The sequence below is a fragment of the Taudactylus pleione genome, unplaced genomic scaffold (genome assembly GCF_031769625.1).
Source record: "Taudactylus pleione unplaced genomic scaffold, aTauple2 ptg000403l, whole genome shotgun sequence".
Taxonomy (NCBI): Eukaryota; Metazoa; Chordata; class Amphibia; order Anura; family Myobatrachidae; genus Taudactylus; species Taudactylus pleione.
In genome coordinates this window covers 2296578-2322584 of record NW_028284805.1, presented here as the reverse complement: position 1 = coordinate 2322584, position 26007 = coordinate 2296578, and the positions used below count along the sequence as shown (strand labels likewise).

Sequence of the window (26007 nt, the reverse complement as noted above, 5' to 3'; positions counted from 1 at the left end):
CGGGCTTTACAAATTTATGTTGACCGCACTTCTTCTTTTAGGAAGTCAGACTCTGATTGTCCTTTTATGGCTTTCACAAGAGAGGGTGGCCTGCCACTAAACAAACATTGGCAGGATGGATTCGCCTGGCCATTTCTGAAGCTTATGTTCATGAAGGCTTTCCTGTTCCATCTTCTGTTAGGGCTCATTCCACTAGGTCTGTGGGTCCTTCATGGGCAGCTCAACGTGGCGCCTCAGTGGTTCAGCTTTGCAAGGCAGCCACGTGGTCTTCTGTCCATACGTTCGTACGGTATTATGCATTTGGTACCTACGCCTCTCAAGATGCTTCCTTCGGGCGGCGGATTCTCCTTTCAACACAGGAGCGTCCCCACCCTTAAAGGATACTGCTTTGGGACATCCCCAAGGTATCCTGTGGATACCCTATGAACCCTGAAGTAGAAACTAAGAGATATGGTAAGAACTTACCCTTGTTATCTCTATTTCTACGAAGTCCATAGGGTTCCACAGGACTCCCGCCCTGTCGCACCTGTACTGCAGATGGGCTTTGCTCTGGTCACCGGTTTTTCCGTCTCCCTCTGGTGATAATGTGATTTCTTGTGTGTTCCAGACTTTCTTCTCTCTCCTCCGGCCTATGGCTTGTGACGTAACTGAGTGCCTGAGGCTCGGGGGCGGGGTATAGGAGAGGGACCCCAGTGCATCCTGGGAGGATGGATAACTTTTTAACTCTGTGGTGCCCGGATGTCTGCCGCCATCGCCTATACCCCAAGGTATCCTGTGGAACCTATGGACTTCGTAGAAATAGAGATAACAAGGGTAAGTTCTTACCATATCTCTTATTTTTATACCTGGTGTATTAAATTGGTTTTCCTCATTTGCTCCCTATATAATGGATCTTGAAAAGTGTATGAAGCCGTGTATCAGTTATAACCATAGTTCTGTTACTTATGTTTATTAACAACATTATCACATCAGGTATTAAATGTCCTTCCCCAACGTGTCCTGTCCTATTACTGAGAGAGGCCTCAGGTTCCACAGTTGCAGTGTTCAAAACAGGCACGCAGGGGTAGCGTCTTATGGGAGTGTCACTAAATGCGGGTTGCATATAGAGGTGCTCACCTGATCACATAGGAGGACATACTCAGGCGGACACACTGCACCTGGCATAGGGCTGGTACAAGTATGGTTGGTGTGACTAATGACGCACCAGTCTGATGCTGCGTGTATAGATGCGTCGAGTGTGCAATTTAGTCCTTGCACATATAGACACATAGATGTGCACCACGGAGGGGCTGTGTGGCGGAAATAGCAGAAAGTTACTAATGCAACTGTGGCAAAATAAGCAAAGACTGTCGCAGCTGCGTTTGGGTCAGAATCAGGTACTATATATCTTCCCTGGGAGGGGTGGGGGGGTTTGTGTTTTCCCATTTTTTTTTTTCTCAATTAAATGAGGAGTTAATGCTGTGGAGTGGATTGGAACATTACATTTTATGACTCTAACCTCTGTATTTTTACCCACAGAACAATCTAAAGATCCATCTACTCATACTAAGGAGGAATCAGTCTCATGTGGTGGAGGAGAACTCACCAACACTGACATGTATACACCCACAGATCATACACAGTATACATCTACTCATACTAAGGAGGGATCAGTCTCATGTGATGGAGGAGACCTCACACACACTGACAATTATACACCCACATATCATACACAGTATACATCTACTCATACTAAGGAGGAACCAGTCTCATGTGATGGAGGAGACCTCACACACACTGACAATTATACACCCACATATCATACACAGTATACATCTACTCATAATAAAATCAACTGCATTCCATATACATCTAACTCTGGTTGTGGAAAATATTTTAATCCAGAACTTGTTGTACATCAAAGAAGTCCTAAAGGAAAGAGACCATATTCTTGCTCAGAATGTGGGAAAGGGTTTGGAAAGAATTCACAGCTTGTTATACATCAGAGAAGTCACACAGGAGAGAGACCATATTGTTGCTCAGAATGTGGGAAATGTTTTAAACAAAAATCGAACCTTGTTAGACATCAGATGAGTCACACAGGAGAATACAAATATTCCTGCTCTGAATGTGGGAAAGGTTTTATATGGAAATTGGAACTTTCTCAACATCAGAGAAGTCACACCGATGAGAGACCATATTCTTGCTCAGAATGTGGGAAAGGGTTTAGAAAGAAATCGCAACTTATTGCACATCAGAGAATGCACACAGGAGGGCACCCATATTGTTGCTCGGAATGTGGGATGAGATGTCAAAGTAATTCAGGACTTGTTGTACATCAGAGACGTCATACAGGTGAGAGACCATATTCTTGCTCAGAATGTGGGAAAGGGTTTAGACGTAATTCAGATCTTGTTGTACATCACAGAGTTCATACAGGTGAGAGGCCGTGTTTTTGCTCTGATTGTGGGAAAAGTTTTATATGTAAATCAGATCTTGCTAGACATCAGAGAAGTCACACGGGAGAGAGACCATATTCCTGTTCAGAATGTGGGAAATGTTTTATACGTAAGTCAGAGCTTGTTAGACATCAGAGACGTCACACGGGAGAGCTACCGTATTAGTGCTTAGAATGTGGAAAAAGCTTTATATTGGAAGGCATGGCTGGAGGGTTGTTCTTTGGGTGAAAACCACCAGCATTCATGTCTGTCCAATTTTCTTTCATAAGAAATTACTAAAACATTTAATTTGATATTTGGAGTCAACCCCAAGGACAGAGTATACTGTCACAAGCAGCTGGATGTTACTTGCTGTTTCTGGTGTTGGGCATGCTCCGTTCACAGTCGATATCAGTGGAGGGATTCAGTTATGACCGTCTGCCTTGGGCAGCTTCTGTTGTTCATGTGATCTATCTTGTGAGAAATGTTATTTTTGAAACTATGGTCGTAAGACTGTTACATTCATGTTTTCTGCCCCAAATCAATATACCTATTTCTACTTCAGGGTCCATAGGGTATCCACATTATACCTTGGGGTATAGGTGTTGACGTCAGGCATCGGGCACCACAGAGTTAAGTTTTTCATCCTCCCAGGATGCACTGGGGTCCCTCTCTTATACCCTGCCCCCCGAGCCTCAGGCACTCAGTTTTCGTCGGTGCCCGGCTCGGAGTCGGAGCACCTGTAACAGAGGAGGCTGTGTTTGGCCCCTGAAGTTGTTTCTGGCAGCTGTGGCTGCACGTCTGAGTGTACAGCATGGACAGTCAGTACTGACGTCCATGTTGTCACTCCTTCACACCGCCGGTACCAGAACGCCGGTACCGATCCGGGGATGCTGGTGGGTAAGTGGGGTCATAGCTAGTGGTGGCCCCGGTTACCTGGACTGTGGCCGGATGTACGGGGAGCAAGTAAGCGGCGGGGTCCCGCGGAGGGTCCCCGCCGGGAACACAGTCCTAAGTCTCCAGGCAGGGGGCTCCCTGGGGACTGGCTGCAGTGTGGAGCCAGGTACTATCTTGCGCTTCCACTACCCCCTTGGGACAGCGGGCCGCGGCGGAGCGGACCCTGCGTCCTGGGGGTTAAATGCAGACCAGGGGAGTGTGCCTTCCCTGCACAGCAGCCGTTACCTCCCCCACTGCACACGGCCTCTCCACAGCGGTCTGTGCCTGTGTGTAGCCGCTCCTCCCCCAGGCCCGCCTCCTGCTCCTTGGCGGCCATCTTAAGCTTAGCAATCGCTGCTGGACGCTGAAACGGCATCGTGGTCCGGGTCCCCCTGCATACCTCTCCTCCAGTGCAAGGCCTGAGTATGCAGCGCTGTTTCCTACCAGACTCTGTGTCTGCGTAGTTAAGCTCAGCGCTGATAGTGCAGGGTTTACTTCTGCATTGTATGTGACTTCATGCTAGCGCTGCAGCCTGTACTTTCAACTTTCTACTGTCAGCCATTTTAGTATCAATATCTTCATCTGCTAAAGCCCTTGCGGTGCGGTGTTGCAGGGTGTTTATTACCTCACAGTGAACATTATAGTTTTTCTGTGTAGGGAGTCACATACACTCGGTTACTCATGTCTGAGAGTGATTTTGCTCTCCTGCTAAAGTGTACTAAATTTAATGGTCCATTTGCGGAGGGTGATGGGAATGCTGAAGGAATGTGTAGGGCCTGTTATGTGATATCACGCCCTATCTCTATAACTATGCCTGTGCAGGAACCACCCTGGGCTTGTTTTGCTAAGGCACTTCCAACCCTTGTGGGCCAGTTAACTCCTCCCCCTGCGTTCCCCCAGATGGGGTTAGCGCAGTAGTCGGATTCATCCCAACTTCAGGGGTTCCCACGCCAGTTAATGATACCCCAGTGTCTCCCGCTGTCGCCCCTCCCAGGTCTCTCAGGAGCCTGCATGGGTTAATTCATTGTCCAATACGGTACAGCACCTGACGGACGTATTGCAAGGGGAATCATCCTTACGGCCACATAAGCGGTCGTTAGTGTCTCAGACACCAGTATGATGAGGCTGATGTGTCGTCTGATGATGGGGAGATTTTTGACTATTTGGACCAAGAGCCCCCTCGTACAAGAGAGGCAGAGTCTAAGTCTAAGGTATATATACCTGGCCTTATACGGGCAGTCAGTACAGCGATGGTTATTGAAGATGAGGATCCCCCCGTGACTAAATCCAAATACGCCTTCTTTAAGGATGTTAAGGGTGATGCCACTGTATTTCCTCTATCTGGTCAGTTAGTGGATCATTTAGAGGAGGCGTGGAAAAATCCAGGTAAGCGGTACCAGCCTCAAAAACGTTTGGCTTTTGCATACCTCTTTGCGGATGATTATTTCTTAAAATGGGAAACACCTCCACAGGTTGATTTGCATGTCACACGCCTGGTGAAGAGTGCTACATTGCCCATGCCCTCCATGTCCTCCTTGAAGGACGCTATGGGTCGCAAGGTTGAAATATGCCTGAAAATCCATTTATTCCCTTGCTGGGGGGCCGTCCAGACCGGCTATGGTCGTGTGCTGGGTGGCCAGAGCCATGGAGCGCTGGGCTGATAGTTTGGAGGCGTCTCTGGACACTGAGCAGGTGGAGTTAGTGGGTAATCTCAGAGACTCTGCCACGTACATTAATGAGGCAGCCTTGGATATAGGTCTCCTCACTTCCAGAATCTCTTCAGCAGCAGTGGTGGCTCGCCGCACCTTACGGTTGCGCTCTTGGAAAGCGGACGCAGATTCCAAGAAGGGTTTGGAATGCTTGCCTTTTAATGGACAAGTCCTATTTGGTCCTGATCTGGACGAAATTGTGGCTACTTTGGCAGCAGCTAAGTCTGCGTGCCTGCCATCAGCTACGGTCCCATCAGGGTCGGGTTCATCGTCCTTTTCGCCTTACAGAACCCAGGGTAAGTCCAAGGTACAGTCCTTTCCGAGACAGGCAGGAGCCAAGAAATCTGCAAAGCCCAAGAAGCAGGCTTGGAGTACTAGATGTCCTGCTCCCAAGTTGGACGACAAGCCTTCAGCCTGATGGGACGGGCGTCTCTTTGGGGGACCAATTCGCCCAGTGTTGGCGTCTGACCACCTCGGACACTTGGGTAAGAGAAGTAGTCTCTTAGGGGTCTGCCCTCTCCTTCCGCGAAGGCCTCCCAGCCAGTTTTTCACCACAGGTCTTCAGTCCAATCGGGACAAGGCCCTGGAGTTCCTGAAGGTATTACACTCTATGATCCAATCTGGGGTCATAGTGCCGGTTCCTTTGTCTCAGAGGGGATTGGGGTATTACTCCAATCTTTTTCTAGTACGGAAAACCCAATGGGTCCTACCGGCCAATCCTCAAATCCCTCAACAAATTGGCGATAGAACCAGGGGATTTCATGGTGTCGCTAGATATTCAGGATGCTTATCTGCATATCCCTATTGTCTCAGCGCACCAGTGTTTCCTCAGGTTTGCAGTGGTCAGTGACCACTTCCAGTTTTAGGCACTGCCTTTTGGTCTGGCCACAGCGCCTCGAGTGTTTACCAAAGTTATGGCAACTCACCTGCAGATGCAGGGGGTTCGCTTGTTACCATATCTGGACAACCTCCTGTTGTTGGCAGAGTCTCCAGAGAAACTTCAGCGCCATCTGCAACTGATGGTCTCTGTGTTGCAGAATCACGGCTGGCTGATAAATTGGAAGAAGTCCTCCCTGGTTCTTTCGCAGAGGATGATCCATCTATGAGCCCTGTTGGACTCCCAACATCAGAGGATCTTTGTGACAGGAAAAGATCTCTGCATTGCAGGCAAAAGTACGCAATTGCCTGCGGAGTCGCCGGGTGTCTCTTCACTCGGCGATGAGGTTACTGGGATCTATGGTGTTGATGTTCGACATGGTGGAGTGCGCCCAGTTCACTCCAGACCTCTGCAGAAGTTGATCCTCTCCAGATGGAATGGGTTGCCCCATCGGATAAAGACACAGACAATGGCGCTTTCCCAAGAGGTTCATCTGTCTCTGGTCTGGTGGCTGCAGACTGCTCACCTAAACAAGGGGCGCCTGTTTTGGATTGCAGACTGGGTCCTTCTAGCAACGGACGCCAGTCTCCGGGGCTGGGGAGCAGTGACGGGTCCACACTTCTTCCAAGGACGGTGGACGTCAGCAGAATCTGCTCTTCCAATAAACATATTGGAACTTCGGGCAGTATTGAAAGCTCTGCAGCACACAAGACATGTCCTGCATGGAAAACCCCTACAGTCAGACAATGCCACCATAGTGGCCTACATAAACCGCCAAGTAGGGACCTGCAGCCAGGCGGCTCTGACGGAGGTGTCCCGCATTCTGGCTTGGGCGGAAGGCAATCTCCCTGCAATATCGGCAGTGTTCATACCAGGAGTCCTCAACTGGGAGGCAGACTTTTGCAGTCCTCAAGACGTGCATCCAGGGGAGTGGTCTCTTCATCAGGAGGTGTTTCAGCTACTGGTGAACAAGTGGGGCTTTCCAGAGATAGACCTCATGGCCTCCCGACACAACAACAAGCTACCTGTGTATGGGTCAAGAACAAGAGATGCAGAGGCACTTCTGGTGGACGCACTGTTGGTCAGGTGGACCTTTCAGTTTGCGTACCTTTTCCCTCCGTTCTCCATTCTTCCTTGAGTGATACGCAAGTTCAAGCAAGAAGGCGGCATGCTCCTGCTGGTAGCTCCAGCGTGGCCCAGACGGCACTGGTACTCAGACCTTCGGAGTCTCTCCGTAGACACTCCGATGCTGTTGCCTCAACGTCTGGACCTGTTGCCTCAGGGGCCTTGAAGATTTATGTTGACCGCACCACTTCTTTTAGGAAGTCGGACTCTTTGTTTGTCCTTTTATGGCTTCCGTAAGAAGGGTTGGCCTGCCACTAAGCAAACATTGGCAGGATGGATTTGCATGGCTATTTCTGAAGCTTATGTTCATGAAGGCCTTCCTGTTCTATCTTCAGTTAGGGCTCATTCCACTAGGTCTGTGGGTCCTTCGTGGGCAGCTCGACGTGGCGCCTCAGCAGTTCAGTTGTGCAAGGCAGCCACGTGGTCATCTATCCATACTTTCGTAAGGTATTATGCTTTTGAACTGGGGGCCTGATTCAGCTTCATACGGAATTGCAAAGCTGCTCGCTGTCTCTTTGACAACTTAGATGCCACTGCTGCTACTAGTCTTCGCCCCCTCACTCCTTCAGCTCTCTCATTGGAATTCCTCTCCCACCAACAAATGGATATTTCATCAGCCTCGTCTTCTCGCATCTCTGCTCTAAATTGTCCAACTGGTTCTTCCTGCTCTTTCATCGTAATTTCCTTTTGGCTCAACCTGTCCCCGTCTGCAGACTCACATAAAGCTATGTGCACTTCGTAGATAATTCTCTTGACCCTGCCATGTTTTCTTTCTTTTTTTTTTTTCCTCTCTATTTTATTGCCCTACTCTGTCTTCTTTCAAAAAATACTCACCTATGCCCTAGACACCTCTGCTCCTGCCATCATCTCAGAACACCAGACCTAGCACGCCATGCTGTCCTATTACCTGGAAAAGTCCTTCGGCATTGGTGGATTGCTGCTGCAGGAAATATTGTGTATTATTAGTGCTGGCTTCAGCCACTGTACATTCACTTTTTTATTGTATAGTCTCTCTCTCTGGTATGCAATCGGGAAGCCGACTGCCTAAATACCGGCAGCCGGCTTCCCGACTGTCATATCCCGGCAAGGGTGAAATTCCGGGCTGACAGCCGTGGGGGGGGGGGGGAGGGTTAGGTTTAGGGCTCCTGGGGGGGACTTAGGGTTAGGCACCCCCCCCGGGAGGGTTAGGGTTAGGCTAGGGGGAGGGAGGATTAGGGTTAGGCATCCCCGGGGGGGACTTAGGGTTAGGCAGCGGGGAAGGGGGTGGTTAGGGTTAGGCACTTAGAGGGGGGATTAGGGTTAGGCACTTGGGGGAGGTTAGGGTTAGGCACCCATAAGGAGGGTTAGGGTTAGGGGGGTTAGGTTAGGTTAGTAGATACTCACCTATCCACGATCGGGATTTCCAGCGCTGTCGGGCTTCTGCTGCCGGGATCTCTGCTGATGTCGGGCTGCCGCTGCCGGGAATCGAACCGTACCAATTCCCTCTCTCTCCCTCTCCCTTCCTCTCCCTGTACAGTTTTCCAGTACCGGTTTCCTCTTTGCCACATACATTTTCACCCTGTTCATTAATAGCACTTGTGTCCCAACAGTCCATGAGTCTTGGCATCTACTCCCCCTTGCTCCAGCTCACGTTACTCTGCCTTCCCCACTCACCGCTGTAGCTTAGTAGTGGTAATTGTATAAGAAACTAAGATCATTGGTCTCTGTGAATCTTCTCATCTCACTGTTATATACTAATGTTAAATGTCTAAAGTAGCCAAACACTTGTCATACAGGAATCACTGTCACCTTGAAGACGTGATCCCTCCAGATCAGTCAGAATTGTGTAACTCAACTTCCAAAGATCACAGTCACAGCTAAGGCCTCTTGACACTGTGGGGTGGAATTATATATGGTAAGTGATACAGTGGTGGGACCTTGGCCCACTTTCTTTATTGTATACAATTACTATATATTATACCATGGTAACTGCCCATACTGGCACTTTTATATTCAACCTTATACTCGCAGCGGGCTCAGACATTGTGGGCCTTATTCACAGGTGGATACAGACTCAGTCGCCCATCTGAGACTATATACAAATGTTACTACAAAGTCCTTCCCTGGTGTATGTCTGTCCATGTGACTGTGCAAGGACTGAGGTGCCCACTTTCAGCATCTGTATACACACTGTAATACTCCCTGGTGTATGTCTGTCCATGTGACTGTGCAAGGACTGAGGATCCCACCTTCAGCATCTGTATACACACTGTAATACTCCCTAGTGTATATCTGTCCATGTGACTGTGCAAGGACTGAGGATCCCACTTTCAGCATCTGTATACACACTGTAATACTCCCTGGTGTATATCTGTCCATGTGACTGTGCAAGGACTGAGGATCCCACCTTCAGCATCTGTATACACACTGTAATACTCCCTAGTGTATATCTGTCCATGTGACTGTGCAAGGACTGAGGATCCCACCTTCAGCATCTGTATACACACTGTAATACTCCCTGGTGCATCTTTAGATTCCACCATCTCTCACCATCAATTCCTCCACAAGTCCTATGGCAGGTGCAGATTTCCCATCTGAATATGGCCCCCAATGTGAGCGATTAAGCATCTACGGATGCAGACATTTCAGCGACACACTCGCCGTACTCCCATAACACTCCCATAAGAGGAACCATCTCTGTGCATCTGTTTATCCATCTTCCAGTCACCGCCCAGGAAACCCCAGCACTTTCCAAGACATTTCCAAGGCTTTAGTACGTACACTCTGCAATGCATGGGCGTGTAGCACCGAATCAGGCTGTGTGTGTGTGAGGGAAGGGGGACATATTTATATACGATGTCATGTTCCTATTTATAGAGTAGGGAGAGATTCCATCACTTTCTAATACTTTTTAATAATTTTATTTTGCTGACTTAAAACGGCATCAATGGGCCAATCTCTGTGCATGTACCTAAAAGGAAAAATAAAAAAACTGTCCAGTATACAGTTTTCTTATTTCTGTAATGTGTGTGTTAATTTGCACTCACCCAATGTATACAATAGTCACACCTTGGACAATATATCACCACTGTCTGGTGGTTGACAATGTAACAATGTGATGATATCATAGATATTTGGTCTGTCAGTTATGATTGATTGATGTGGTCCTCAGATTTCCAGCCACACACACTACTTGTCCTACGCTAGGACAGGTCTGTTAAGAGACCAGGACAGGCGTACACGACTTCCTGGTTCCCATGGCTGGAATCTATAAAGCTCTGATTCTCATACTGCGCATCTCAATCACAGCTGTGCCTTAGTGTGTACACTGTAACGCATGGGCGTGTGGCTCTGAATCGGGCCGTGTGTGTTTAAGGGAAGGGGGACATTAATATATGATGACATGTTCCTATTTATAGAGTGGGGGTGAGATTCCGGCACTTTCTGATCCTTTCTAATCTTTTTTTTGTTGACTTGAAATGATGGCATCAATGGGCCAATCCCTGGGCATGTACCTAAAGGGAAAAATAACACTGTTCAGTATATATGTATTTGTGTGATCAGTATATATGTGTGTTCAATTGCACTCACCCAATGTATACAATAGTCACACCTTGGACAATATCTCACCACTGGTGACTGACAATGTAACAATGTGATGATACCATAGATATTTGGTCTGTCAGGTATCATTGATTGATGTGGTCCTCAGATTTCCAGGCGCACACACTACTTATCCTGAGCTAGGACAGTCCTGTTAGAGACCAGGACCGGCGTACACAACTTCCTGGTTCCCATGGTTGGAGTCTATAAAGCTCTTGCAGGTCTTTAATATAAATATGAAAACATGGTTAAATAAAAACTTATGCATCGCGATTGCTAAAGGATATGCGGTTGTATTATAGTGAAGCAAATATTGTAATGACCATTTAATGAAAATGTATAGTATGACTAATAATAAACCACTTTCAAATGTTGAACCAATAAATATAATTATTTGCCTTTAATTATATTCCTAAGAGTCATGGTATTCTTATTAATAAAGACTTATGTATGCATGTAGAGTTGTTTTCATTTAAGATACCTATTCATGTTAAAATACCATAAATAGAATTCCTTTTAATATAACACAGTAAGACCAATTAACACATTATATTGTATCTTTCATAACTATGTATAGCTACTGTGTTGTATATGTATGTACATAAGTGTACATATAGAGCAGAGGTTCTCAAACTCGGTCCTCGGGACCCCACACCGGTCACGTTTTCCAGGTCACCCAGCAGGTGCACAGGTGTAGTCATTACTCACTGATACATTTTAAAAGATCCACAGATGGAGCTAATTATTTCACTTGTGATTCTGTGAGGAGACCTGGAAAATATGGACTGTTTGGGGTCCTGAGAACCGAGTTTGAGAACCTGTGATATAGAGGATGTAATGGTTCCATGTGTTTGGGGTCATGGCTAGGGAGACTTTTTTTTTTCTGTGTGAGAAGGGGGATGTGTGCTGTGTGTGGAGAACAGGACTTACACAGAGTAGATGCCACTTTCATGTCCTGGGAGTGAGAAACATTGTACACAGAGAGGATATCTCAATAGACATCTGAGAACTCAGACGGTAGAGAAGTAATTTCCTTGTGTTGGAGTGTGGGAAATATTTTACACAGAAACAATCTTCAAAAACATCAGCTCATTCACACAGGAGAGAAGCCATTTCCATGTCCAGAGTGTGGGGAATGTTTTCTTGTGCGTTCTCAACTTTTGGCACATAATCATCACACTGGTGAGAACCCATTTCAGTGTTTTGAGTGTGGGGGAAAATGCTCTTTAAACTCAAATTTTGTTTCATCAGAGAATTTGGGCATGGACAGAAGACAGAATGGCTGGGTAATGTGGTAAATGAACCATTCCAGCACCCGGAATGACTGCCTTGCTAATGTATTTAGTAAACAATTCCAGTACCCAGAATGACTGGTTAAGGTGGTCAGTGCACCATTCCAGCACCCATAATGGCTCGCTCGGTTGGTCACTGAACCATTCTGGCCCCCCAGGATTGGCTGGCTAAGGTGGCCTCAATACCATTCAGGCACCAAAATGGCGATCAGAGCACTGTTTGGGTGCAGCAGCGGCTGGCTAAGGTAGTTAAAATGATTCCGGCACCCACAATGGCTGGCTAAAATGCTTAGAGAGCCGTAAGTGAACTATTAGGACACCCAAAATGGCTAGCTAACATATTTAGTTTATTAAGATTATGGCATTGATGGTGATGCTATTTTGGTGGAAAGGGGTGATAGTTATTCCATACCTGGACAACCTGCTAATAAACGTGACGTCCATCCCGTATCTCCAGACCCATGTCCAATTCACAATAGAGACCCTGGAGCCCATGGCTGGGTGATAAATTACCCTATGTTCCACAAGAGTTCGAGGTGCTACAACTTTTAGGTGCCAAGGTTTCTCGACATTGAAAATATATGACAGTCATGCACGATGATTTCTGACTTTTTCATAAGAAGCTTCCTCAAAACCCTTTTTTGGGTGTTCAGAGCTCACCCCTAAAGAGGGGTAATGTCAGAAAATGTGCTCATTGGGTCCCTCTGCTGCTTCTGCATTGACTGCGCCAACCCTATAGGGGCAGGTGCGTCATACTTCTGTGGCTTTAGTCTAAAGGGGCCTATCCAATACACCAGGAGGTTTTGGTCGGATCGTTCAAAAAGTTGTCTAATGGATAGGCTGCAAACGTCCTGCGCCGTGCACTCCCATGCAAACGACAAAATAAGTCTTTTGCTGTTCAAACACGCTGGTCAATTTCTGCATATTGCTGAACAACTTTAGAAAAGTCGTTTAGTGGATATGCACTCAACGCTGAATGGCAAACGACTTTACATTTTCAAATTTTTTATTGAAACACCGTATATGATATACAGATAGAAAAAAACAATAACTTACATCACAGTTCAATGGTTGAAAACAATATCGTTGACAATATATTTTGAAATTATCATAGTAATACATATTTATAATGTTTAACTGAACAAAGTTAATTGAATCATTATACTCGTACTACACTGAGATAATAGCGGGTCGATGGTGGCCCAGTGCGCATGCGCACGACGGGGCCAGCTCCGTTGTGCGCATCGCTTCGGGTCTCGTACCAAAGGGGGCATGCTGTCGATATTGAGTGACAGCACGCCCCCTTTGGTGGGCGTGCCGGGGGCGTTGCTGCCCAGACGGAGGCGTTCCCATGGGGACCCCTACCGTCTGGGGCCGGCCCCACTGACATCACAAGTGATGTCAGTGGGAGTGCTTTCGGCTCTGTTAGAGCCAAAAGCACTCTTGGGCTTGCGGCAACGAGACCCTACCGCAAGGGTCTCGTCACAAGCCCGATGGTCTTGACCATTGCGACCATCATCATGGCCGCTCGCATAAGCTGTGGGTGGTAACCCACAGCTATGCGAGCGGCCAAGAGGCCGCCACAATAAAAAAAAATGCCCTGATTCAGAGCGGGCGCTCGTTCAGAGCGTCCGGCTCTGAATCAGGCCTACGATGCCATTCCCACTCCTATCTTTGACAAAAGTGAGAGTTATGAGGTATGAAGTGAGATGGGGAACCCAGTATACCACAACAAAAAATCAAATAATGCAAAAATATAGTTATATACCCCAACTTTAATAGTGACACAACCGCAACTACTAAATATATGTAGAATGGTTTTAAGGCATCCCTCAGTTGGCTTTTATTAACAATCCAGAATGATTGGAGGGTCATTGGATATACATGTAAATTATACCATTGAGTGTTCCTGAACGACGCGTGTATATGTTTCTGAATATCAATGGGCAAAATTGAGATATAGCTCTCCCACGTATCAATAAATTTAGAGACCCGAACTTCCCTTTCTAATGTGGATTCTATCCATTCCATATTAAACACATGGAACAGCTTCTCTTTAAATAATGTCAGAGCAGGAGGAGCAGTACTTATCCAGGCTTGTAAAATCGCTTTGCGTGCTACCACACAGAGGGGTCAATCCTATTAGGTGCGAATTGTGAGGTGCGAGTTGCGATTTTCACTTCGTTTTCACATAGCGAATTCATTTTACAATCCAATTAGCAACTCACACTGATCAGTCAGACTGAATTCGCAACTTTCCACTCGCTCCTCCCTGAGGGTGAGAGATGGGAAGGAAAATCTTTATTTTAAGGTTAAAATGTGGGGACACTGTGCTGAACCCCTTGGACACCTCCCTAATGACCAATTAGGCAATTGAAAGTTTCTAATTAGCTTATTTAGTCCAATAATTACGTCATTTTTTGAGGTAAAAAAAAAATGTCCTGAAATTACCTCAAAATCAACTTTTTCGTTTGTTTATGCACCCTAAATTTAATTACAATAATTTTTTAGTTAAACAATTATTTTTTCATCAATTTTTATCCATTTTTCAAGGTCCCCTTAAAGTGCCCCCAAATCGCCCTTTTTCCTAGTTTTTTTTGCATTTTTCATTTAATTTGTTTAAGATTAAACGAATAAAGTTTGTTTTTTTATCATTTTCTTGCATTAAAAAAAAAAAAGCACATAGCCATTTCACACAATTTCAACACCTACAGTATCTTCATAATGGTGACAAACGGCCTTCTATACGGTCCTGCTAACACCCCTTTTACACCAGAGCAAAAACCTGGGTTGTTGCTGGGTCTACCCGGTCTCAGCTCAGTGTAAAAGGATCCCTGAAAAATAACCCAGGTCAAGTGACCCAGCAATCCAACCCAGGTAGCTACCAGGGTTGGACCCAGGATTGTCCCGGGTAATGGTGCAGTGTAAACGGTGCAGCCCGGGTTATCTGACCTGGGTCATGCCTAAAATGAGCTGATTGGTGGTTGTGGAGCATTCACCTCCCACTTTTTATGACCTCACAGGTTTAGCAGGGCAGACCTGAGTTCAGTGTGAACAGGGCTGACCTGGGAGTAACCCAGATCGAAGGTGCAGTGTAAATGGGTCTGACCTGGGTCTGACCAGGGTTGGAACCATGTCCAAAAACCCAGGTTGGACCTGGGTTTTTCGGTGGAAAAGAGGTATAAATTATCCATTTTGGGAGAGTCCAGGATGGTCTCCCTACATTTTCATGCATTTCTCGCAAATCTCATTTGGCAGTTAATTCGCACCCTCCGCTGCGAACAGGGCCGTAGCTAGGGTAGTGTGGCCGGTGCCATCGCACAGGGCACCACAGATCAGGGGGCGCTGTTTCGGCCTATCATATTTCTGTTTATTATCAGTCTTGCTTGTAGCTTCCTCTTATTTCATCCCCAGCATCTCCTGGCCTCTCCTATCTCTTACCTGGGCCTTCCCCATGAAGCCATGGCCCTTTTTTGGGTGCATTATGTCCCTTTGAAAAATGAGGGGGGCGCCAATGCTCTTTCTAGCACAGGGCACCAAAAAGTCTAGTTACGGCTCTGAGTGCGAATAGGCATTTCTAATAATCTAGCACTAATTATCAGTAATCATTTTCTACAACCTTTAGTGACTCTTTGACCCTCTGGTAAAACTCCAAACAACGCCCATTCATTAGTAAAAGGTAGATTGTCTACCAAGTTGTCTAATGCGTATTTACGTACCTGTAACCAATATATTCTAAGGAGAGGGCATTTCCAAAAGTAGCGATATGTGTCTGCTAATGGAGATAGGCAACGCGGACATGAGGGTGACGTCACCATTCCTGCCATAAATTGTCTGTGGGGAGAAAATAAGCCCTGTGAAATAAATTTAGAAACATCTCTTGGTATTGTGCCACGGGAAGTATTTTCCTAGAGGTGGCTAACATTCTATTTCAAGTTTCACAGGAAAGAGAGGGAACATCAACTATCCATCTACTCATTCCAGTGCTTACTTGGGCATGGTCAATTTGTTTTCTCAGAAAAGAATAATAATACCCCTTTTACACCAGAGCAAAAACCTGGGTTTTTGCTGGGTCTACCTGGGTTGCAGCTTAATGTAAAAGGGTCCTTGATAAATAACCCGGGTCAATTGACCCGGCAATCCAACCCAGGTGCTACCAGGGACGGACCCAGGATGGACCTGGGTAATGGTGCAGTGTAAATGGTGCAACCCAGGTTATCCGACCTGGGTCATGCCTACAATTAGCTGATTGGTGGCAGTGGAGCAGTCACCTCCCACTTTTTATGACCTCACAAGTTTAGCAGGGCAGACAAAGCTTCAGTGTGAATGGGGCTGACCTGGGAAAAACCCAGATCGATGGTGCTGTGTAAATGGTGTCTGACCTGGGTTGGAACCATTTCTGAAAACCCAGATTGGACCTGGGTTTTTGGTGTAAAAGAGGTATTAGTGGAAAGAGCATGGCTAGATATTGGGTGGAGACAGAAGTAACTTGTCTAATGGGTTGTCCCAATCAACATCAGAGAACCACTTAGTGGTTGCACAAATGTAATATTTTGTTTGCATACTGTATATGCGAGTGGATGAAATCGGAACATTGGGAATTTGTCAATCGTTTGAGAGTAAGTTAAAGGTCGTTTGGCCTGTTTATCCAATAAGACATTAATTGTTGTTGGACCGTCTTTATATAACCTTGTAAAAGGATTTATATGATTTATATGAGTTTATTTCTACTTCAGGGTCCATAGAAGGCCCACAGGGAGACCTTGGGGTATAGGTGATGCAGAGTCATCTGGGCACCTTACGCGGTAAGTTTTTCTCCCAGGATGCACTTTGGTCTCTCTATATACCCCAGCCAGAGGCTCCTCAGTTTCGTTAGGTGCCCGTCCGGAGCCGGGTCACTGAACATGCAGTGGGGCTGTTGCTAAAACAGCCCTGAAGTTTGAAGTAGAAGAATACTTTTCTTTTGTAACAGCGCAGACAGTCCAGTTGAAGTTGCACTGTTGCGTCATCATCCCGCTGCCGCCGAGACACCGGTATTGATCCGGGGACCTCGGCGGGCCTCTGGGGTCTTGGCTGGCAGAGACCCCGGAAGTTCGCTAGACTGTGGACGGATGTTACGGGGGAGCAGGTAAGCATCACGCGCTGCAGTGGTGTGTGCCGAATCGCAGTATTTTGCCTACAGGGCTGGGGACTCCCTGGGGTTGACAGCGTGTGGAGCCAGGCACTGAGTCCTGCGCTTCCACAAAGCCGCCTGGGACACTGGGGCTGGAGTTTTTCAGAATGCTTCAGCGTCCCAGGAGTTAAACGCTGGCCATTGGAGGTAGCCTTCCCTGTTTACAGCCGGCTCCTCCTGCTGCACAGTGCGTCTTTCCACCGCGGTCTGGCTGGGCTGTGACAGCTTCCTTCTCCGCCTCCTCAAGAGTTCTTCGGTGGCCATTGCCTGTCTGTTAGTTGCAGATCTTGGCGGGCGGTGTGGAGTCCGGGTCCCCCTACATATCTCTCCTCCGGGCTGTGGTCAGTGAATGTAGCGCTTTTGTCCTACTAGACGCTAAGTCTACGAAGTTGACCAGTAAGTGCTGTTTAAGCACAGGTATTGTCATTATTCTGCATTGTCTGCGACTGTATGCTAGCGCTGTCTGGAGTTTTTCTCTATACTGTCAGCTTTGTTGCTATCCCTGTACTTATTTAGCTATTTTGCGATTTTAAGCCATAGCACTGGTGTTGTGTGGGTGCAGCAAATATCGCAGTCTGTGACTTTATACGCAGTCCAGTAAAGAGTGGTATTCTCTCCACTATGTCTGGCAGTGAGAGTGATATGACTAATTATGTTCCTAATAAGCTGTGCTGTAAAAAGTGTAAAGCTGTATTACGGGCAGGAGACATAGGCCCTCATTCAGAGGCGATCGCAAGAAGCGATCGCTCTCTATTAATGAGGGCGTGCGCTTTATTTTTCAAAGTGCTGCCCCCTGGTCGCAAGCTAAGCTGTGGGTTACCACCCACAGCTTAGCTTGCGACCAGGGTGATGGTCGCGATGGTCATCACCATCGCGACCATCGGGGCTTATGACGAAACCCTAAGGTTGGGTCTCGGCACTCGTAAGCCCCAGGGAGCTTCCTGCTCTGTTTGAGCAGGAAGCTCCCCACTGACATCATTGATGATGTCAGTGGGGCCGCCCACAAATGGCAGGCGTTCGCATGGGAATGCCTTCATTTGTGCTGCCACCGGGGGGGCCCACCTACCAAACGGAGCGAGCTGTCGATCAACATCGACAGCCGCCCCTTTGGTAGCGAGCTCCGGAGCGAGAAAGTTTGTCTCTCGCTACGGGGCTCGTGCGCAGGACTTACCATCGAGTCGGCACTCGGCGCTCGCGACCGACTCTGAATGAGGTCCATAGTCTCTGAGGAGTTATGTGTACAGTGTAATTCTCCTCCAGGTCCCTCTGCAACTTCTTCCACTCAGCAGGAGTCGCCATGGGAGTGCCAGGATTTCCTTGCGGCCATTGCCATCGCCATTCTCTGTGGTTACATTCTTGGAGGGCAGATACGGACTCCAAGAAGGGTTTGGAGTGTTTACCTTATGACGGTAAAGTTTTTTTTGGTCCTGATTTGGATAAAATTGTGGATACACTGAAGCGGCTAAATCAGCCTGTCTGCAGTCTGCTTCTGCTCCTTCAGGGTCTAGGACTCAGTCCTTTCAGACTTATTGGGCCCCAGGTAGGGCTAGAGCTCAGTCCTTTCCTAGGCCGTCAACCACCAAGAAAACCACCAAGCCTAAGAAACAGGCTTGGAGTGCAAGATGTCCAGCTGCCAAACCTGATGACAAGCCCCCCGCCTGATGGGACGGGCCTCCTGAGGGAAGTGGTCTTTCTGGGGTATACCCTCTCCTTCCACAGAAGGCCTCCCATTCAATTATTTTGCACAAGACTTCCGAAAGACTTGGACAAGGCTTTGGCTATGCAAGAGGTGGTACAATCCATGCTGCAGGAAGGGGTCATTGTACCAGTCCTGTTGTCCAGGAGGGACACGGGTTATTATTCCAGCCTTCTTTTTGGTCCAGAAACCAAATGGTTCTTTCCGTCCTATTCTCAATCTCAAATCCCTGAACAAATTTCTCAGGGTACCCAGGTTCAAGGATGGAAACCCTGTGCTCAGTTATACTGGCTATGGAACCTGGGGATTTTATGGTGTCCCTGGATATTCAGGATGCATACCTGCATATTCCAATTACTTCAGCTCACCAACAATTTCTCAGGTTTGCTGTATCAGAACAATCCTTCCAGTTTCGGGCTCTGCCGTTTGGCCTTGCAACTGCACCTTGGTGTGTTTACAAAGGTCATGACAGTTATGGTGGCCCATCTGCAACTGCAGAGGGTCCGCCTACTGCCATACCTGGACGACCTCTTACTATTAGCCGGGTCTCCAGAGGTACTTCACCACAACCTGCAGCTGACAATATTTGTGCTCAGAAATAGGGGTGGCTGATCAATTGGAAGAAGTCCTCTCTGATTCTGTCTCAAAGAATGCTCCATCTGTAAGCTCTGTTGGATTCACAACAGCAAAGGATAATTCTGACAGCAGAAAAGATCTCCACTTTGCAGACGTGAGTACGCATATGTCTTCAACATCACCGAGTGTCTGTCCACTCATCCATGCAGTTACTGGGATCAATGGTGTCAACATTCGACATGGTGGAGTATGCCCAGTTTAATTCCCGGCATCTGCAGAAATGAATCCTCTCCAGTTGGGACTCAAATGTTGGTGCTCCCTCCAGAGGTGCGCCTATCTCTGAAATGGTGGCTGCAGACGGGCCACCTCTCCAGGGGGCGTCCGTTTTGGATCTAGGACTGGGTCCTTCTGACGACGGACACCAGTCTCTGGGGCTGGGGTGCAGTGACAGGTCCCCACTCCTTCCAGAGAAAATGAACTGTAGAGAAATCTGCACTACTAATAAACATATTGGAAATTTGAGAAATATTCAGGAACTAGCCAGGCTTCTACTTCACAGATGGCCCGTGCAAGTACAGTCAGACAACGCCATGACAGTGGCTTACCTAAACCATCAAGGAGGAACTTGAAGTCAGACGGCAATAACGGAGGTGTCACGCATTCTGACATGGGCGGAAGGCCATCTACCAGCCATATCGGCAGTGTTCATTCCAGGAGTGCTGAATTGGGAAGCGGACTTCATCAGCCATCATGACGTGCACCCAGGGGAATGGTCTCAAACTGACACGGTACGTGTCCAGGACAAGAGACACCAAAGCCCTCCTGGTGGACGCTCTGTCAGTCAAGTGGACATTCCAGTTTGTGAACCTGTTTCCTCCATTCTCTCTTCTTCCTCGGGTTCTTCGAAAGTTCAAGCGAGAAGGAGGCACGTTCCTGCTGGTGGCTCCAGCGTGGCCCAGACGTCCATGGTACTCAGATCTTCAGAGTCTCTCCATCGACACTCCGTTGCTGTTGCTTCAGTGTCCAGACCTGTTGTCTCAGGGTCCTTGCCTCTACCCCTATCTGGGCCATCTGTCTTTGACGGCGTGGCTCTTGAGACATCCCTTCTAAGATTCAAGGGTTTTTCTGACTCTGTGGTTAACACCATGCTCAGAGCACGTAAACCTGCTTCTGCTAGAATTTACCTCAGGGTATGGCATACCTATTTTGAATGGTGTCATCCCAGAGGTTACGATCCCCAGGTGTTTAGGATATCCAGGATGTTGGCTTTCCTACAGGCAGGTTTGGACCTATGTCTCCACCTTGCCTCACTGAAGGTCCATGTTTCAGTCCTTTCAGTATGGTTCCAGCTTAGAATTGCTCCTCTTCCTTATATTTGCACTTTCTTTCAGGTGGTCCTTCGTATCCAGCCTCCCTTTGTCCCTCCTGTAGTGCCTTGGGATTTGGCTGTTGTCCTTAGGGCCCTCCAGGGGCCTCCCTTTGAGCCACTAAGCTCAGCAGACGTCAAATGGCTTACTGACTATTGCTTTGGCCAGAAGGGTGTCCGATTTGGGGGCTCTCTCGTCATTCCCCATTTCTAGTTTCCACATTAATGAGGAAATTATTGCGCCGGCTTTTAACTCCCCAGACCTCTCGGCAGGAGAGGTCTCATTGGATGTGGTACGTGCCCTCAAGATTTATATGGATCGTACCAGTCTCTCCGGAAATCAGACTTCTTGTTTGTACTTTATGGTTTCCACAAGAGAGGATGGCCAGCCAATAAACAAACTTTGGCTAGATGGCTTCGCATGACTATCTCTGAGGCTTACATTCATGAGGGTCTTCCAGTCCCGCCCTCTGTTACTGTCCATTCTACTCGGTCTGTGGGCTCTTCGTGGGCAGCTCGTCGTGGTGCCTCAGCTTTACAGCTTTGTAAGGCAGCTATGTGGTCTTCTAACCAGACCTTTTTGATGTATTACTCTTTTGATACCTTTGCCATTCAGGATGCTTCCTTCAGGCGGTGGATTCTCCTTTCTGCCCAGGAGCGTCCCCACCCTTGAAGGTACTGCTTTGGGAAATCCTCAAGGTCTCCCTGTGGACCTTCTATGGACCCTGAAGTATAAAATTAGAGATATGGTAAGAACTTACCTTTTATCACTTTTTCTACAAAGTCCATAGGGTCCACAGGGCACCCACCCTGACACACCTGTGCTTCAGTTGGGCTTAGCTCTGGTCACTGGTTTTCTGTCTCCTTCTGTGTGAGAATGTCATTCTTGAGTGTTCCAGACTTTCTTCTCTCTCTTTTGTCCTCCTCCGACCTTTTGGCTTGCTATGTAACTGAGGAGCCTCTGGCTGGGGGGTGGGGTATATAGGGAGACCCAAGTGCATCCTGGGAGAAAAATTTACTGCGTAAGGTGCCCGGATGACTCTGCATTACTTATACCCCAAGGTCTCCCTATGGACCCTATGGACTTCGTAGAAAAGAGATATCAAAGGTAAGTTCTTACCATATCTCTACTTATTTTGTTTGCCTTAAAATGTACCATACTTTACGTGTGGACCATAAAAGTGGATTCTCTCGAAGTTGTGGCTAGACGTTCAGTTGTTCAGGTCGCCTAGTGGATAGCCCCTTAACTTATCCGTGACCTCCCTGAATTCTGACCTAGGCTCCCGTGAACTCCACTTTATGTTCTAAGTGTGGGAAATGTTTTACAAGGAAAGTAGGTCTTGTTAATCATCAGAAGAATCTAAGAATTAGGAAGCCTGTTTGTAATTAAACAAAATTTGTTTGCTTATTATAATTTTTTTACTTTAAAAAAATGCACAAATCAGTCATTTAATGCATTTTTAAACAGTTTATATTTTTCTTTGGATCAGTAATAAACACATATTTTAGGGTACAGGCTGTTTACCATTAAATAACAAAAAAAAATTTTGCGGTTAATATGGCAGCAACCATGTTTTTTTTTTAGTTGGATCTGCATCTGCACAAATTGCACACTGAATTGAATTTACCATGACTTATCATTTTATCTAACCATGTGTCTGTCTTTCTGCCAACTCCTCCTGAGCCTCCCTTAATTAAATAAAATGATTAAACAAAGGTAGAGAGAATCAGTGGCTTATGTACTGTAAGTTATATGTGCCTGTAACCAGTTATGATGGGGAGATGTTTGCTGATAAAACCTATATGACCAGCAAGACTACAGGGGCCGTTTTCTACCCTGTGTGGCTCATGTCCCAAAATTAGACATGACACCATGCCACTGAGGAGGCGCACTAAGGGGTATATTTACTAAAGTGTGAGTTTTTAGAAGTGGAGATGTTGCCCATAGCAACCAGTGTCCACTTAGCATTATATAGCACCTTCTAGAAGATAATAGCTAGAATCTGGTTGCTATTGGCAACTTCCAAAAACCTGCAATCTAGTAAATATACCCGCAAGCAGACAAAGCAGAGGACGGCCTCGCAGGGGAGTGTGGGAGTATATATTCCATATGCTGGTAGATATTTTTTCTCCAATGCCTTAATGTCTCAAAGATATGAGACACTGAGGGCCTGATTCAGACCCGCTCGTGAGCGCTCGCAAGCGGGTCGATGTTGGGCAAGTGCTGCTCCGTCGTGCGCATGCGCGAGACCCGGATAGCGACGGCCGAGCCGTCGCTCCGGGTCTCGCACCAAAGGGGGCGTGCTGTCGATGGTGAGTGACAGCACGCCCCTTTGGTGGGCGTGCCGGGGGCGTGGCTGCCCAGACAGAGGCGTTCCCATGGGAACGCCTACCGTCTGGGTCCGGCCCCACTGACATCACTAGTGATGTCAGTGGGAATGCTTTTGGCTCTGATACAGCCAAAAGCACTCCAGGGCTTGCGGCTAACGAGACCCTACCACAAGGGTCTTGTTGCAAGCCCGATGGTCGCGATGGTCTTAACCCACAGCTATGCGAGCGGCCAAAAGGCCGCACTATGAAAAAAAAAAATGCCCTGATTCAGAGCGGGCGCTCGTTCAGAGCGTCTGGCTCTGAATCAGGCCCTGAGAGTTATCTTATGGTCCTGGGCAACCATCATTCCTACATAGAGAATAAATGAGGAGCAGACTTTTGCTGGGAATGTGTACCAAAGTACAGTGGTTCGCAAACTTTCTGGAAACGCTGTGCGCTAGAGTATCAGCATCTTTTTCATGGTGCCCTCAGACCAAAAGTTTCTTATACCTCTTTTCCACCAAAAACCCCGGTCCGACCTGGGTTTTCAGACATGGTTACAAGCCAGGTCAGACACCGTTTACATAACACCATCGATCTGGGTTATTCTCAGGTCAGCCCCCTTTACAATGAATCTGGGCCTGCCATGCTAAACTTGTGAGGTCATAAAAAGTGGGAGGTGACTGCTCCACAACCACCAATCAGCTCATTTTAGGCATGACCCAGGTCGGATAACCCGGGTTGCGGCGTTTACACTGCACCATTACCCAGGTCCATCCTGGGTCCGACCCTTGTAGCTACCTGGGTTGGATTGCCGGGTCACTTGACCCGGGTTATAATTCAGGGAACCTTTTACACTGAGCTGCGACCAAGGTAGACACAGCAACGACCAAGTTTTTTGCTCTGGTGTATTGAGAAATGTATCACAAATGATTAAATTAAGATAAATTGTGTTGACCCTTCTTTTTCAAGACCGTTGCAATTCTCCCTGGCATGCTGTCAATCAACTTCTGGGCCACATACTGACTTCCATTCTTGCCTAATCAATGCTTGGAGTTTGACAGAATTTGTGGGTTTTTGTTTGTACACCCGCCTCTTGAGGATTGACCAAAAGTTCTCAATGAGATTAAGGTCTGGGGAGTTTCCTGGCCATGGACCCAAAATTTCGATGTTTTGTTCCCTGAGCCACTTAGGCCCTCATTCAGAGCCGGACGCTCTGAGCAGAGCGCTCGCTCTGAATGAGGGCCGTCCTCCATAAAAATGGAGCGTCCTCCTGGACGCTCGTATAGCTGTGGGTCACCACCCACAGCTCATACGAGCGTGCAGGATGATGGTCGCGATGGTCTTGACCATCGCGACCATCGCCAGTGTGACCAGAAGCCTGTGGTCGGGGTTTTCGACCACAAGCCCTGGAGTGATTTTGGCTCTATCAGAGCCAAAATCACTCCCACTGACATCACTAGTGATGTCAGTGGGGCCGGCTTCTGACGGAAGGCGTTCCAAGGGGAACGCCTCTGTCGGTGAGGCACGCCCCCGGCACGCCCACCAAAGGGGGCGTGCTGTCAATCAACATCGACAGCACGCCCCCTTTGATCAGACACAACGAGCGAAGGAAAGTCCTTCGCTCGTCGCGTCTGGCGCATGCGCACGACGGAGCTCCCTCCGTCGTGCGCATGCGCAGTGCACACCATCGACCCACTTGCGAGCATACAGCCGCTTGCGAGTAGGTCTGAATGAGGCCCTTAGTTATCACTTTTGCCTTATGGCAAGGTGCTCCATCATGCTGGAAAAGGCATTGTTCCTCACTAAACTGTTCTTGGATGGTTGGGAGAAGATGCTCTTGGAGGATGTTTTGGTACCATTCTTTATTCATGGCTGTGTTCTTAGGCAAAATTGTGAGTGATCCCACTCCCTTCTAGTGTGCACCATTACGCAGGCCACAGATTGGCAGGAAGCGGGTGCACTGACTGTCAGTAGTGTTTTGGTTCCACCCCCAGGAGATTTACAGACACTGCCTATCTTAAAAGTCCTCTAGACAAATCTTCTGATTTCTGGAGGAATCCCGGATGGGTGGTGACCCTACCCCAACTCCCTGCTGTAAGATGCGGTGAACAACATGGACGTGAACATGGCAACACCTCCCCATCGGAGAGGGTCCCCCCCCAGGGACTCCGCCACAGGTGCTTACAGATGTCGGCATGTGTGACACACAAGGGCATTTCTAGAGAGGAGGGGGCCCGTGTGCAGTCTCCGACACGGGCCCCCTCCTCTCCGCCCGGCAGGGTACTGAGCTGTGCGCGGCCAGCGCCAGAGTTACAGGCACTAGAGTGTGCCCAGAGTCTGTATGCACAGGTCACCGGGAAAATGGCTGCGGCGGCCATTTTCCCTGTGCTGCGCATGCGCAAACAACGGGAAAATGGCCACCGCGGCCATTTTCCAGTCGCTTTACAGTGCCGGACCTCCGCGCCGATGTGGGACTTCGGATAGGTAATATTATGGGTGCACCCATTATAGATATGCCCCTGGTAACACAGCTCCCTCCCTTACACATAACTGTGCCCATTCTCCTCCTGTATGTGCCGCAGTGACGCCGGTATGTTTTACCACTTGGCCAACAGGAAAGTTTGTGTCTCTGCGTTACTACATAATAACCTATAATAAGAGAGAGAGACAGCGAGAGCTGCAGCACATAACACATACATACATGCATGAGATGTGCTGTACTGTGGGGCTGCTCTGTACTCACTAACAGGAACATTCCCAATGATAACATATATGATGGCAGCTTAAGTGACAGCTGTGTATAACACAGAGACCTCTTATCACATCCTATCTCTGTCACATTACACCAGGGGCAGCCACCCCAGCTGCTGGGGAACTACACATCCCAGCATGCCCTGCCACAGTGCTGCTATTATGGCATGCTGGGATGTGTAGTTCCTCAGCAG

At 47.8% G+C, this 26007-nt stretch overlaps 1 protein-coding gene across 1 annotated transcript in view; it reads left to right on the top strand.

The window, feature by feature from the left end:
• Window positions 1-22139, top strand: part of LOC148506449 (uncharacterized) — a 164378-nt gene extending 142239 nt beyond the window's left edge. The window contains 3 exon segments of the mRNA XM_088446713.1: window positions 1519-2662; window positions 4462-4564; window positions 22029-22139. Coding sequence (XP_088302839.1) covers window positions 1519-2662; window positions 4462-4564; window positions 22029-22139 — 1358 coding nt within the window.
• The last annotated feature ends 3868 nt before the right edge of the window (window positions 22140-26007 follow it).